Source organism: Otolemur garnettii, unplaced genomic scaffold (genome assembly GCF_000181295.1).
Source record: "Otolemur garnettii isolate 467f Iridium unplaced genomic scaffold, OtoGar3 scaffold00107, whole genome shotgun sequence".
Classification (NCBI taxonomy): domain Eukaryota; kingdom Metazoa; phylum Chordata; class Mammalia; order Primates; family Galagidae; genus Otolemur; species Otolemur garnettii.
The window spans coordinates 5,276,597-5,291,461 of NW_003852502.1; the positions used below are offsets into that span (position 1 = coordinate 5,276,597).

Consider the following 14,865-nt stretch of genomic DNA (forward strand, 5'->3'; position numbering starts at 1 on the left):
GACAGAGTCTCACTTTGTTGCCCCCAAGTAGAGTGCTGTGGCATCACAGCTCACAGCAACCTCCAACTCCTGGGCTTCGGTGATTCTCTTGCCTCAGCCTCCCTAGTAGCTGGGACTGCAGGCGCCCACCACATTGCCCGGCTATTTTTGTTGTTGTTGTTGAAGATCAGCTGGGGCCGGGTTTGAACCTGCCATTCTCAGTATATGGGGCCAACACCCTACTCACTGAGCCACAGGCACCGCCCACATCTTTTTTTTTTTTTAATTTCAGGTTAATGTAAGGGTACAAACAACTATGTCACAATAGTTGCATTTGTTATGTAGAGTCCCTCTTGCAGTTGTATCCCACACCCGGGAGGTGTGCTGTGTACTTTTACATGGTGCCCATTAAGTGTGAGCCCACCAATCCCACCTCCTCCCCTCCTTCTCCCTCATTCCCCCAACCCCCAGTTTGAATTGAATTGAGTTTTTCTCTTATGACATCTTTCAAATTCATTCTTCAGGATGCTACTTTGAGTCCTGAAATTACTCTGGGTGAACCCACGCTTGAGACAGTGGACAGAGCAGAGCATGGTCTACCTGGTGAGTTTATTCCCACAAAATCTGTGCTAGATGACAATAACCTACTTGAGGAATCCATTCATGACCCTGCCTTAAAGACCAGTGCAAAGCCACCCTAACTCAGGAGAAGGTTTTCTCTCACCAACATTTCCAACTGAAGAGCAATCCATAGACCCACGCCCTCTGGAGCGAAGGACATGCCCACATCCTTCCTCCAGCTCTGGTTCCGCGTCCCACAGCCAGCACTTGCAGCTCTTTCCCGGTGGTTCTGTTCAAAGAAGCAGAAACCAAAGCAGCACCCACTGCTGCCCACCCAGAACAACTGTCTCTTCTGGGCTTCCTGACTTCTGAGCATACCTCAGCACAGGGTAGATCATGATCAGGGAAGCCTGATACCTACAGGCCTTTACAGTTGCGTGTACATGACCACATGCCTCTGACAGGCTGGCTGTCGATGCTGTCTGTTCTGCTGCAGGTGTTTCTTTAGTCAAAATTAGCACATATGTAATTGACATACATGAAGAAAGTCCATAAACACTGAAGTATTGTTGATCTACTTTTGAATTCCAAAGGTTGACTTTTGAGGCAATAAAATCAAATTTTCTTACAGTTAAAGAGAAAATTTTAGCACTATATGAAGACTTTGGGTGGAGGAGACTAAAAAAATCCTACAGAAGAGCCTTTTTTAATGCAAAAAGTAGCTGATTTAGTGGCTCCAAGAACCCCTATTCGCTGGAAAAATTACAAGTTAAAATGCCTTTAAGGAAACCCAGGATACAAGATTGATAAGAATACATTGCAATTCTAAGAGCAAATGCCAGTGGAGATGTGATATGGGCAGCATTTTTAATAAGATTATTATGATTTTATTAGGGCTCTCTTTTAAAATTCTACAGGTTTTGATCAGTTCGCCTCAATTCCATTTTCCTCATAAACCCTGTGTAGAATTAGTATGCCAATTTAGAGAATGCCAAGTTTTTCAGGACTGTATATACGGGATGTTAGAAGAACTATCTGTACAAATCGGATTTGGTTTGCATGATTCGCAGTGGAGAAATGTTTGCTCCCTGACGGTTTCTTACCTTCGCATTACAAACCACCCTTACGATTGCTAGCTTAAAACAACAATTACTTATTTTGCCCATAGGTCTGAAATTTGGGGAGGGATCAGTGGGGATAGTTCTCCGCTCTATGCTGTGTCAGGTGGAGTATCTCAACTGGCAATGAACAACCATTTCCAAGACGGTTCACTCACCTGACTGGGTAATCGGTGCTCACCCAGAGCTCATTGCTTGGGGCCTCAGTTCTTCTCTATCCAGGGTCCTTCCACAGAGTAGCTTGGGCTTCATCACAGATATCGAGCCCACCTAGATTCAAAAGGAGGAAACTTTATATATCTTGATAGGAGAAGTGTCAATAATTAACCACAAGCCATATCAACACCTATTTTGAGTTCCAAATCATTTTAGAGTTGCCTAAATAAAACAAAACCTTTAGTGAAATGATTGTTGATGTGCAATGCCATCTAGATTCTTTTCTTGCATTAAGTCATAAAACTTACTTATAAGATCAGCATTCCAGGTAGATTAGTAAAAATAATAGTCTACCTACTATATAATGATGAAAGCCTTATCATATTGGCAAATTGCTTTACTGTTTCCATTTTATTTATACCTTCCATACATTCACAAATACACCATAGAACACCAAAGTTGGAAGAAATCTGAGAGATGACATAGTGAAGCTTCTGTGTTTGGTTTGAGAAAACCAAAACTACAGTTGTGAAGTACCTTGCTCAATATCACAGAGCCAGGACTATGGTTCAAGTTTCTCCCTCTGTTGTACTATATTTGACATAAGCAATGCTATTCTTAAGTAATATACATATATATATGATGTATGTACATATATCCTTAAACTTGTTTTGCTCTCAAACCATAGCCTCTTCTCCATTATACTACTATGTCGATTTTTCCAAATAGCCTCTGCTATCTCACCTCCTAATCCCAAGTTTTCACCTCCAACCACATGATACAGGAGCAGGACTTTCACAAAAGTCACAGACCAATTCCTCACTGATCAACTTAGCAGCCTCATTTTCATCTTCATTGTACTTGACGTTTCCGGCACGAAGTTCTTGTCGAGAGCTCCCTTCTTGAAACCCCTTCATCTGGTTTCCACAACATGACTCTTTGTATTTCTTCTCCTATTTCCTGACTGCCCCTTCTCACTTTCCTACGATGTGGCTTGTAATTCGATATTCTTAATTTTGTTTATTAAAATCCTGCCCCATTAAAAAAATAGATTTGTAGGCTGCAGTGGGCTAGGATCACACCAATATACTCCATCTGGGCAACAGAGTGAGACTCTATTTAAAAAAAAAAAAGGAAGGAAGGAAGAAATGGAAGAAAGAAATAAGAAAGATTTTGGACATGGAGATATGGATATAATACATAAAATTTTATTTTAAAGAATTGAAAGAAAAATGGAAGAGAAAATAAAGCAAAGATCTCTCTTTTGGTGAAATGGATTAGAATTAGAGGTAGAGAAGGCACAACATTATGAAATTAATAAATGCCACTGAATCATTTGCTGTAAAATAGTTAATTTTATATGTTTTACCTCAATAATTCTTTTAATCAGATAGTACAGTAAGGGAAATTGTATATAAAAAATATCATGGAGTTCTGTAAGTTTGCTTTACGTGGTTCATGATTTGGCTCTGAGCTTCTCAGCAGGCTGTGCAAAGAGGACAATAAGGTCAATCCCGTGTTATCATTGGTGGTGGTGGTTTAATAATACAGCATCCTGCTGGAGGCAGGCTACAGGCTTCATCATAGCTCACCACAGGCTCAAACTGCTGCATGCAAACAATCCTTCCCCCTCAGTCTCTGGAGTAGCTAGAACTGCAGGTTACCCCGCCACACCAGGCTGATTTTTCTATTGTTTGTGGACACACGGTTTCTCTATATTGCTCAGGCTGGGCTAGAACTCCAGGCCTCCAGAAATCCTCCCTCTTTAGGCTCCCAAAGTGCTAGGATTATAGGTGTGAGCCACCCTGCCCAGCCCAGCCACATAACTAAGATCTGCAAGCTCACAGCACACTATTGCTTAGGAGAAATATTTCTCGGTAAGTCTTCATAAGGAGGTTATGGTAGACCATGTCCTTCTACATGAAGCTTCCTACGTTGTAAAACTAGTGTCAGGTGTTTCCTTTAAGGCCCTCTGTGGGAATGTGCAATGAATGCCAAAGCCTGGTTCATCACAGCAGCTCTCGGAAGGGCCGGGTCCTGACAGTCTGCCTTAATTCAAGGATTGATTTTAGAGTCCTTAGAAGGATGAATGTGCTGCATAATCTCCAGTCAACACTCTATAAGTAAAAATTATTTCTCATAACCAAGATTTTGATTAGTATTGAGCAGGACCTAGAGTGCAAATATTCTGTAGAGCCAATTAATGTGTTCTCATAATCAGCCCAGCTAAGAATAGAAATGAGTAAAAAATCAAGACCATAACTAGGAAACACTCCTGATAAGATGGCATCCCATTTATACATGGAAAAAAGGCAAAAAGAGCCCTTTGGACAAGACAAAGTCTTCCCTCCCTCACAGAACAATTCCAGGTCTCTCCCATGTACAGGTAAAATGAAAATTAGGGCTCTAATGTTCGGTGCCATGGTATTACTGAGATAATTTTATCTGGGAAATTTTTAAGGTTAGTGTCACCAAACGCCCACCAAGCCATTAAAATCTCAGTAAAGCACTCATAGAAATCTTTCAACTTAAGCAGTTTAATTTAACAGTTAATTCTCTGAGATAAAAGACTTGCCAAATATGCCCCTAGAACACTAAATGAATTGGTGTGCTGAACAGAACCGTGCAGGCTTCTATTATTAATGTGTGTTAGAGTAGTTGATTCTAAGTTCTTTTCTGCAGAGCCATTCTTTTGCAGCAGGATCTGTTCAAATCACTCTTATTGCATAAAAATGAGAGCCATGAACTCAATCTTCTGTCTTCTACACAACCTGTATCTCTCTTGCTCAGAAATATCATCGAGTCTGCAGGATGGAAAGTCTTCTGTGGTGCCGTGTGGCTGGGTTTAGGCGTGTGTAGGTGGCAATACATTTCTTCTAGCTCATTAGAACCATCATCCGATCTGTCAAGAGAAAAGCTCTTTACTGCTCTCCCTCCCCAGTTATAGACTTTTCACTTATAAGACATTCCATTTAAAATGTAAGCTAGGTTTCTTTGTAATTTGCAGTATTTTAAATGAAGAATCAAACTTTAGGCAGGGCCACGCCACTGTTGGGCATCAATTTGTCTTTCATTTCCCATCCAGGCAGTATGTTATAACCAGCACGTTGCCAACTTTTCTTTATCTCAGCCCAGCCTTGACTCCAACAAGGGGAATCAGTGAAATGAGCTAAATTGAATGAATTCAATAGAAAACCCAGCTGCTGGTGTTTTATGAGATCAGGGAGTGTGGTCTGTCTCTATTCACTCATTGCATAGTGTCAGTACCCAGCCAGATGCCATGTATTAACAGGCAATTAATACATGTTCAATGAATTGAAAGAGTGAATGAATGTATATTATAATACGTCCATGAAGGTCAGACTTGATGGGATTAATCTAGCTCCCTTTTAATCTGTCCACTAAGAAGCTCAGAGCCAAATCAATGCTCCAGAAGCAATATTCTGGATTGGTTCTAGTCACACCATTCACCACCGCCAAAATATGTCATCTCTCATCATGCTTTTGTGCCTTCACACAAGTCACTTTTTCTGGTGCCTGTCTTACCTCCCCCCACCTGCTAGCCTCCATGTTGACCTCCATGTTGTACTTTCAGTCCCAGTTCACACCTCCTCTGAGCAGCTTTCCACAACTGCTTCTTGGGAAAGAATTCATAATTACCCATCTGTTCACTGACAGCATAGCACAAACTCATATATGCCTCTGGCAAACATTTGCCAAGTACTATTGAAAGTATTGATATACACGTCTGGGACCTCGCCAAGACTGAACTTCTGCAGTAAAAGCATGTGCTCTTATTCTTTTTTTTTACAAGTTCCTGAGCTCAGTACCGAGTCGGGTACATAACGGTTGTTTCCTAACTAGTTGCCACTGCTGTCATCCTGATTGGACCTGTCTGTGTTATGAGTCTCAGATGGGAAAATCCCAGGGGATGTGGCCCTTCCCTGTGTGAGCTCCAAGGTGGTTCCACAGACAACCTCCCTGTAAAGCATGTTCCTTACTGGTAAATACTTTGTCAAAATGAGAGTGCTGAAGAGCTTTAACAACAGTTCCAACTCACGTGATGTAACTACCACACTTCTGAAATGTAGGCATACAGTGAAAGAGATTTGCAATAAGCCACTCTCCTTGCCAAAAACAATTTTGCATTTCCTGGCTTTCAATCAGGAAGGCCTGGCAAAAATGTTCTTTAAATCGCTCCACTGTAGGATGAAAAAAATAATCGTAGGACATGAAAAGATTTGTAAGGACGTGTCAGCTGAACTTTAAGCAACTGTGGTCAATATTTTTGTCTGTTCTTCCTTACCAGAGGGTGAGGTTTTCCTAGCAGTATACTGCTTATAAAAAGGTTCTGAAAAGCCCCTGGGGAAAATGTCCTCTAGGAGAGGGCGAGGGGTGGCCATTCATCAGAGACTTGCAATTATGTCCATCCCTAGATACCATCTTCACAATGCCCAGGAAAAGATGAAAAGGAAATTAAAGTTCTTGAAACCCTCAAATTTGTTACTTCTAGATTTAGTCGAGATGTCAGGAAAGTTAATGTCCTAAAGGGTTTCATTTTGGGAAATTCAATGCCCTGTCCCACATTTTGGCAATTCCCAAGAAAACTTGTGTTCTGGCTTTCCGCCTTCTGCTGAATGAATACTACTTTCTCTTCCTGCCTGAGTCCTTCTCTTCTCTCTCCTCTGCCCATTCTAGAGATGAATGGTCTAGATGTGTGTAATTGGCCCTCACGGCCACTCAGAGAAAGGATATGTCTGGGTAGCTGCAGCTTAATCTCAGGTTGCAGCAGGAAGGGAAGCAGGAAGCCACGTTGCACCGCCCAGCAAGCAACCTCAAGTTCAGTATAGACATCCCTGTCCTAACACGTCCCTTCCATCCTCTACTGGAGGTGTGTCACTGGTCCTTCCTGCTGCCCAGTGCTCTCAAAATTCTCCTCATGATCACCCTTTCCCAGGCTGCTCCCACCTCCCTTCCCAAGTTCTTGTCTAATCTTTATGCAGAGTAGTCTGGTCTGTTTAATCTCTTTCCAATATTTTACTGAAGACAGGCCATGTGTTTCTAAAAGAAATTCTTCCACTTCTGCAAGGACAAACACTGAGGTGTTTGTGGTTAGAAATTGCCTCTCTCCCGTCCCGGCATGTTGATACTCCTTCCCACGAACACGGGTAACTCAGGTCACTCAGATGACGCTGGGCACCAAGCAATCTCCAGGAACTCTTGACAAATTCCTCTCACCTTAACACTATTTTTCCTCCCTCTTCCTCCTTCAGGGGACTTCTCTTTCTCCTCCTCTGAACCTTTCAAGTCTCTTGAGTGTCACCCCACATGGCACGAGTACACACTGATCCCCCAAGGGGGGCTGTGGAGATTCTTGCACACCCATTTTTTTTTTTTTTGAGACAGAGACTCACCATTGTCCTGAGTAGAGTGCCGTGGACTCAGCCTGGCTCACGGGAACCTCAAACTCTTGGGCTCAAGCAATCCTCAGCCTCCCAAGTAGCTGGGACTACAGCTGCCCACTGTAACACCCGGTTAATTTTTCTACTTTTAGTAGAGACAGCATCTCACTCTTGCTTAGGCTGGTCTGGAACTTCTGAGCTCAATGGATCCTCCCACCTTGACCTCCCAGAGTGCTAGGATTACAGGCCAGAGCCACTGTGCCCGGCCCTTCTGCACACCTTTAGGTGGGAAACTGGTCCATCACAGGTGAATTCCAGGAGCACTGTAGACCACAGATCCCACAAAACTCTCCATGTGCCATAGACGCCAGAGTTTAAAGCACTTCAGTGAACTGCCCGAATTAGCAGTGGTTCTCTGGAATGTTGTGCTCATTCATTTAAGCATTCAACAAATATTTACATGGTGCTTCTAAGGGGCAGGGAATAAACTGGTGAACAAAGAACTCCATGAGCATCACGGTTTGTGTTCCCCTTGAAATAGATTCTAAAACAAGGATTCAGTTACAAAGAACTTATTTCAGAGCAACCCCAAGAAAGCCGGTAAGGAAACCCAGTGACCACCGACACTCACGAGTGGTGTGCTGGTAAATATTTAACAACTAATCTCAAAAAATTTTTTAAAAACAGTGAAATATATTACATAATGAAATTATGCTAATACAGAGGATACATGGCACACGATTTATAAATGATAAAAAGTGAACTATTTTTTATTATCAATTGTATGGAATCTCTTATGGAAATAACATTTAAACTGAGATCTGAATGACAAGAAGGCAAAAATAAGAACTGAGGAGAAGCAGCAAAGCATGTTTGGAGCAGAGGGAAGGGGCTGATGCAGAGAGAGGCACAGGACGTAGAGGGAAGTGAAAACGGCCAGTGGACCCAGAGCACAGCAAGTTAGAGAGAGAACGATGACGCACTGGAAATGGAGACTTTGTAAGTCCTGCTAAGAACCATTACGATGTCAACAGAAGCCTGACGCATCAAATTTGAGTTGAACTAGCTCTTTCTGACTACATTGTGAAGAACTGGCGGGAGGTGGGCAAACGGAAGCCATCAATTAGAATAGCCTTAACAGTAATCCTGGCTGGAAATGTCAACAGCTAGGACTTCAGCGACAGAAGGGGAAATGGACAGAAGTGAACTGATTTGAGTGGTATTTAAGAGAGAAAACCTCCATGAAGAATTCTGAGGCCACGCATGCGTTCAGCAAGAGAGGCTGGCCGGCTGCAGGCTTGTTGGTGGGAACGCACGGGTCTGCAATTTCTGCCCTGGGCTGGTGAACGGGTCTTGGCTACGCCTCTCAAAAGCCCAAACACTACCTTCCCGTGGGCTCTGCATAGTCAATAGGACCAGTGGGCACCTCCGAGAAGAGCCCAGCCTTCCCAGGTCCGTGGCCTGGTCACCTTTATCACTCCATCCAGCTCTGCGGGCTCGCAGCGAGAAAGATCGTTAAGTATCCATCGTGAGTCCATCATGAGTAAAGCTGTTGATTGATCTGCCCAGAATCTCACTGAGAAGAGGAAAGCGGAGGCCGATAAGTACAGGAAACTAGGTAACGCGGACAGTTCTCCGGCCTCAGGGTTTCTCTGTCTGAACATTTTATTTTTTTATTTGTTTTTTGCTTTAACATGTACAATACGTGTTTTAAATTTCAGATTAATATGAGGGTGCAGAGCATTAGGTTAAGTGTTCGGGTCTGTTCGGGAAGGCCCCTGTTGTAGCGGTGCCCTCACCCAGGAGGAGGCGGCGTATCCTACAGGTGCCGTCAGGTCAGGGCTCAGCCACCCGGGACCTGCTTTCGGAAACTGTCCCGGGATTACTCGGGATCAGAGAGCAGCTGGCAGTGCTTTGAACTTTCCCCTCCTACACATCCTGATTTACAGGTTTCAGTTCAAAAACCCAGTGGGGAGGGGTACTTTTATTTGGTTTTTTCATTTCAGTTTGGGGGTGCCTGTCCTACTTTCCACTTTGGGGTTAGCCCCTGACGCTCTGCGGGAGCTGTGTTTGTAGCGTCCTAACTCTGGCCGAAATGCCGGCTCCTTCCTGCGCCAGGAAACCGCAGCTCGGGGCTGGGAGCCCGGCGCGCACCACAGCCCGAGCTCTGCAGCCCCTCGCAGACACCCCGAAGCCGGCTCAGGCCGCGTCCCCGCACACTCGGGGCCCCCAAACAGTTAGAACAAACGTGCTCAGCTCTGTTCCCTGATCGTCCCTCACTGGTAAACACCTCTAACGACCAGCAGAACGTCTCTGCGTGAATAAACGCTTTAATGTATTTCAAAGTTAAGCTATTATGACAATTTTAAAAGAAATCTTACTTAAAAACATATCACTCAGCTAGCACACATAGAAAATGGAGGAAGTTTTCAGGAAAAAAAAGAAAAAGGTTACTGGGCTCCACACGCATTGCACAGTGGTTAGGGCAGCAGCCACATACCCTGGGGCTGGCAGGCTTGAACCCAGACAGGGCCTGCTACGACAAACAATAGCCGGGCGTTGGGGCGGGCGCCTGTAGTCCCAGCTACTTGGGAGGCTGAGGCAAGAGAACCGCTTAAGCCCAAGAGTTTGAGGTTGTTGTGAGCTGTGACACCACGGAACTCTACCCAGGGTGACACCTTAACACTCTGTCTCCAAAAAAAAAAAAAAAAGTTACTATAAGACTTAAAGAAGATAAAGCTCAGTCCCCAGTGTGAAGGCCTCTGCAGGTGGGGCTCTTGGGAGGTGACTGGGTCATGGGAGCACAGCGTTCATAGGAGACAGGAGAGAGATTCTCTCTCTCTGCTCTCCCACCACCACCGTGTGGGAATATAACAATACAGCTGGAACAGCAGTCCCCAACCTTCCGATTTGGGGCACTAAGTACAGTTTTTCTATGCACAGTAGAGAGGGGATCTGACAGGAGGTAGAGTTCAAGCAGTGATGCCAGCCATGGGGAGCAGCTATAAATACAGAGAAAGCGTCACTCACCCACCCACTCACCTCCTACTATGCAGCCCAGGTCCTAACAGGCCAAGAACCAACAAGGTCTGTAGCCTGGGGGTTGGGCACCACAGAACTAGAGGACTGCTGCCCTCTCTAGAAGCTGGGTTTGCTGCTGGTGACTGGACTGTGAAATTTCCAGTCTCCAGAGTTGTGACAAGTGAATTTCTGCATTTGAGTCCTCCAGTCTGGGGTTTCCCCCATGTAGCTATCAAAGATGCAGTCCCATCTTCAGATGATGGTGCCCTGTTAGCTGTGTCTGTGGTGTCTCCAAGGCCTAGATTTGGGGTAAGTTAAAATTTCATGTTGGATAACTCTTAATTACAAAAACAACAAAATTTCAACATAATTTTTCAGCAAGCACAGAGGACACCTTCCAAAATGAAGAATTTCCTATTTCCTTCATTCAAGACCCACATGTGAAATAGATTGTAAAATTGTACATGAGTCAGACAAGTTTTCACAAGCAAAGTTGCAGAAGTTGGAGTGGCTTTCAGGGAAGAATGCAAAGCAGGATGTAGAGGGAGGGTACATATCAACTAGGGCTTTAGAAGTCAGAAACAGGAGTTTGTTCTGGGTTTTCAGCCAAGGAGGGGAGTGACAAAATGGGGCTTAGGAAAGTCAGTCTGGCTGCAGTTTGGAAGGAAGACAGTGGGGTCTTTGTCCCCTATTTGTTGTGAAGTTTTGTAGGTATGGATGCAGAATAGAGGAAAGAAGATAAATGAAGCATTTTATTTTTAAAAGAATAAAAGAAGACCAGGGATAGTGGCTCATACCTATAATCCTAGCACTTTGGGAGGCTGAGGCAGGAGGGTCACTCAAGGCCAGGAGTTTGAAACCAGCCTGACCAATATAGTGAGACCTCATCTCTACAAAAATAGAAAAATTATCCAGGTATGGTGACATATACCTGTAGTCCCAACTACTTGGGAGGCTGGGGCAGGAGAATTTCTTAAGCTCAGGAGCTTGAAGGTTGTAGCGAGCCAAGATAATGCCACTGCATCCCAGCCTGGGTTATAGAACAAGACTCTGTCTCAAACAATAAAATAAGTAAAATTAAATTAAAATAAATTAATAAGATAAAACCAAACAGAACCAGGGACTATTTTGAATAATGCTAGAAGGAGAGAAAGGATGAGTCAAACAGTCTGGGTCACCATGCACATGGACACCCCATGGTCCCTTATGTTACACATGAGACCCAGATGTCTTCCCAACCTGGAATTGAAAATCTAATGGAACACCATGAACAAAATTCTTTCTCTCTTTCTTAAGAACGAGATGGGTTTATATTAGGCAGTTGGCTCACATGATTATGGAGGCAAATCCAAAATCTGCAGAGGAGATAGCAGACGGTGTCCCTTCCGGTCAGAAGGCCATCTGCTGGGAGAATTCCCTTTTCCTCTGGGGAAGTCAGTCTTTTTTCCACGGAGTCCTGTGACTAATTGGATGAGGCCCACCACATGATGGAGCGTAACCTGCTTTACTTAAAGTCCACTGATTTAAATGTTAATGTCATCTTCAAAGTACCTTCAAAGAAACATCTAGACTAATTTTATCCAAATATCTAGGTATCCTGGCCGACCCACGTTGGTACATAAAATAAAACATCACAGTCTGTCTTGAAGAAGCTCAGCATAGTGATTAAAAAAAAAAAAAAAAAAGGATAGTTTATACATTACATCAGCAGAAAAGATGAAAAGCCAGAACCAGAATAGGCAGAATTAGGTAATAATCAACAATTCTTCTGCTGCAAAGAAAAAGTGGGTTTGCCTGGTGGAACTTCTTGATCACAATGGAAAAAGTATGCTTGCCCATTAGTGGGGATAGGTAGTAAGTATTTATAAGATTAAAAGAAATTCATTATAGAAGAAAGGAAATATGCACTCAACAGTGAGATGAGAATAGAGAGAAAGTTGTCCAGAGGAAAGTTGAAGAGAGAGGCAGAGGGCTGGTGTAGGTTAGGTGGCCGAGGTGGCATCTAAGCAGTCCCATGGTTTTCCATCCCTTAACTTTTCACTCCTCAAGTCACTGGGACATGGTGTATTTATAGCTATAAGAATTTCTGCCAGAGTTTCCCTTATCTTAATCCACATGGATAGTAACAGAATAAGAGTGAGAAGGCAGGTGGTTCTGCCCTTCCTTTATAAATTTTTACAAAGAGTAGGTGGCACTCATTATGCAAGTGATTTGAGGCCAGAGTGTGACCAAGAGCAGACATGCTTACATGAGACTGTGAGAAAGGAATATCGCCTTGGTTGGTAATGAAGAATTGCATAGTGCAGGTAGACAATATGATCGGCAACTTTTTTAGTTCGCCATATTTTTTTTAATTTCACAATTTTACAGAGGTACACATGTTTTGGTTATATAATTTGCTTTTATACATTTCAGCTCAAAGTTGTAAGTGTGCCTTCACCCAGAATGTGTGCGCTGTACCCATGAGGTGTGAATTAGCCCAGCCCCTCCTTCCTCCTCCCACCGACTTGATTCCACTGAGTTTTACTTCCATATGTGCACATAAGCATTGATCAACCAGTTCCAATATAGTATTGAGTAAATGTGGCATTTGTTTCTCCATTCTGGAGATACTTCACTTAGAAGAGTGGTCTCCCATTCCATCCGGGTTGTTACAAAAGATACTAGATCACCGTTTCTTATGGCTGACTCATACTCCATGGTACACATACACCACATCAATGCAGTCAAGTATTGATGGGCACTTGGGTTGTTCCCACATCTTTGAGAATTGTGCTGATATAGACATTCAGATACAAGTATCTTTTATTAAATGTCTTTTTTTCCATTGGGTAAATACCTAGTAGTAGGACTGCTGGATCAAAGGGTGGGTCTACTTCCAGTTCTTTGAGGCATCTCCATAGTACTTTCCATAGAGGTTGTACTAGTGATCAGTCCCACCAACTGTGGATAAGTGTTCCTTTCTCTCTGCTTCCATGCCAGCACTTGTTATTTAGAAACTTTTTGATAAGAGCCATTCTTACTGGAGTTAGGTGATATCTTACAGTGATTTGATTTGCATTCCCCTCATAAGTAGAGATGTTGAGTAGTTTTTCATGCATTTGGTGGCCGTTAGCCTATCTTCACTGAAAAGTTTCCATTCGTGTCTTTTGCCCACTTTTTAATGAGGTTGTTTGCTTTCCCTTGCTGATTTGAGTTCCTTATAGATTCTGGTCATCAGTCCTTTATCAGATGTACAGCATGCGAGCATCTTCTCCCACTCTGTAGGTTGTTTTTTTTACTCCATTGATTTTGTCTTTGGCTGTGCAGAAAGCTTTCGATTTGACTGGGTTCCATTTGTTTATTTTTTGTTGTTGTTGTGATTGGTTTTGAGATCTAAATAAATTCTTTCCCTAGGCCAGTACCTGTAAGAGTTTACCAACATTTTCATACAGAATTGTTATACTATCATCATGAGCTACTTTTTGTGATTGGTGAGAGGTCTGGATCCTGTTTCAGTCTTTTCCATGTGGCTAATCCAGTTTTCCCAGAACCATTTTTTGAGCAGGGATCCTTTTCCCCTGTGTATGCTTTTATCTGCATTGTCAAAAATCAGATGGAAATATGAGGTGGTTTCACCTCTGGATTCTCTGACCTGTCTCACAGGCCTATGTCTCTGTTTTTGTGCCAGTCCCATGCTGTTTTGTTTTCCATAGCCTTGTAGTATAGCTTGAAGTCTGGTAAAGTGATGCCTCCCACTTTGTTCTTATTACATAAGAACAGCTAACAAAATTAGCTATTTGGGAACTCTTTTGGTTCCTCACAAAGCATAGAATTGTTTTTTTAGGTCTGTAAAAAAATGGCATTGGTACTTTTGTGGGGATTGCATTGAATCTGTAAATCACTTTGGGTAGTATAGCCATCATAACAATGTTGATTCTGCCAATCCATGAGCATGGTGTATTTTTCCATCTGTTTACATCTTCTACAAGTTCTTTCCTCAGTGTTTCATAGTTCTCTTTATAAAAGTCTTTCACCTCCTTTGTTAAGTATATTCCTAGGTATTTTATTTTCTTTGTTGCTACTATGAAAGATAGTGCATTGTTGATTTGATTCTTAGCTTGACTGATTTTAGTATATGAAAGCTACTACTTTGTGTACATTTATTTTGTAGCCTGAGACTTTGTTGAAATTATTTATCAATTCCAGGAGGTTGAATTTGTAAGATTTTCTAGATGTAAGATCATATTATCAGCAAAGAGCAATAGTTTGACCTCTTCTTTCTCCATTCGGATAGTTGATTTTCTTCTTTGCCTGGCTGGTCACATATATCAGCATTTTAATCAAATAAGCAGCTCTTGCATTGAGGGAAAGTGACATCTTAGCAGTCCTAAGATACAAATAACCAGAGCATTTAAAAATGGAGTGGGAGGCATGGATACAAACTCCCTTGAATAGTTTCCTTCAGTTTTTAATTTTTTTAAAAAGTGAAATTGCATTTGTAAATGTGTCAGAAGATTATAAATTGCATGCAGTTGTCAGTTTTTAGAAAGGGCAACTAAGCAACCTTCTGGAATTGTCATGCACTTACCAAAGTAACAGGTCACATCTGACCGTAAATGTAGAAAATTCAGGAAATGATATTTTTA

At 42.6% G+C, this 14,865-nt stretch overlaps 1 protein-coding gene across 1 annotated transcript in view; it reads left to right on the forward strand.

Annotated features, from left to right (window-relative positions):
- IMPG1 (interphotoreceptor matrix proteoglycan 1) overlaps positions 1–14,865 on the forward strand; it is a 128,111-nt gene that overhangs the window by 63,862 nt on the left and 49,384 nt on the right. The window contains 1 exon segment of the mRNA XM_012809515.1: positions 504–586. Within this exon segment, the coding sequence (XP_012664969.1) occupies positions 504–586 (83 nt within the window).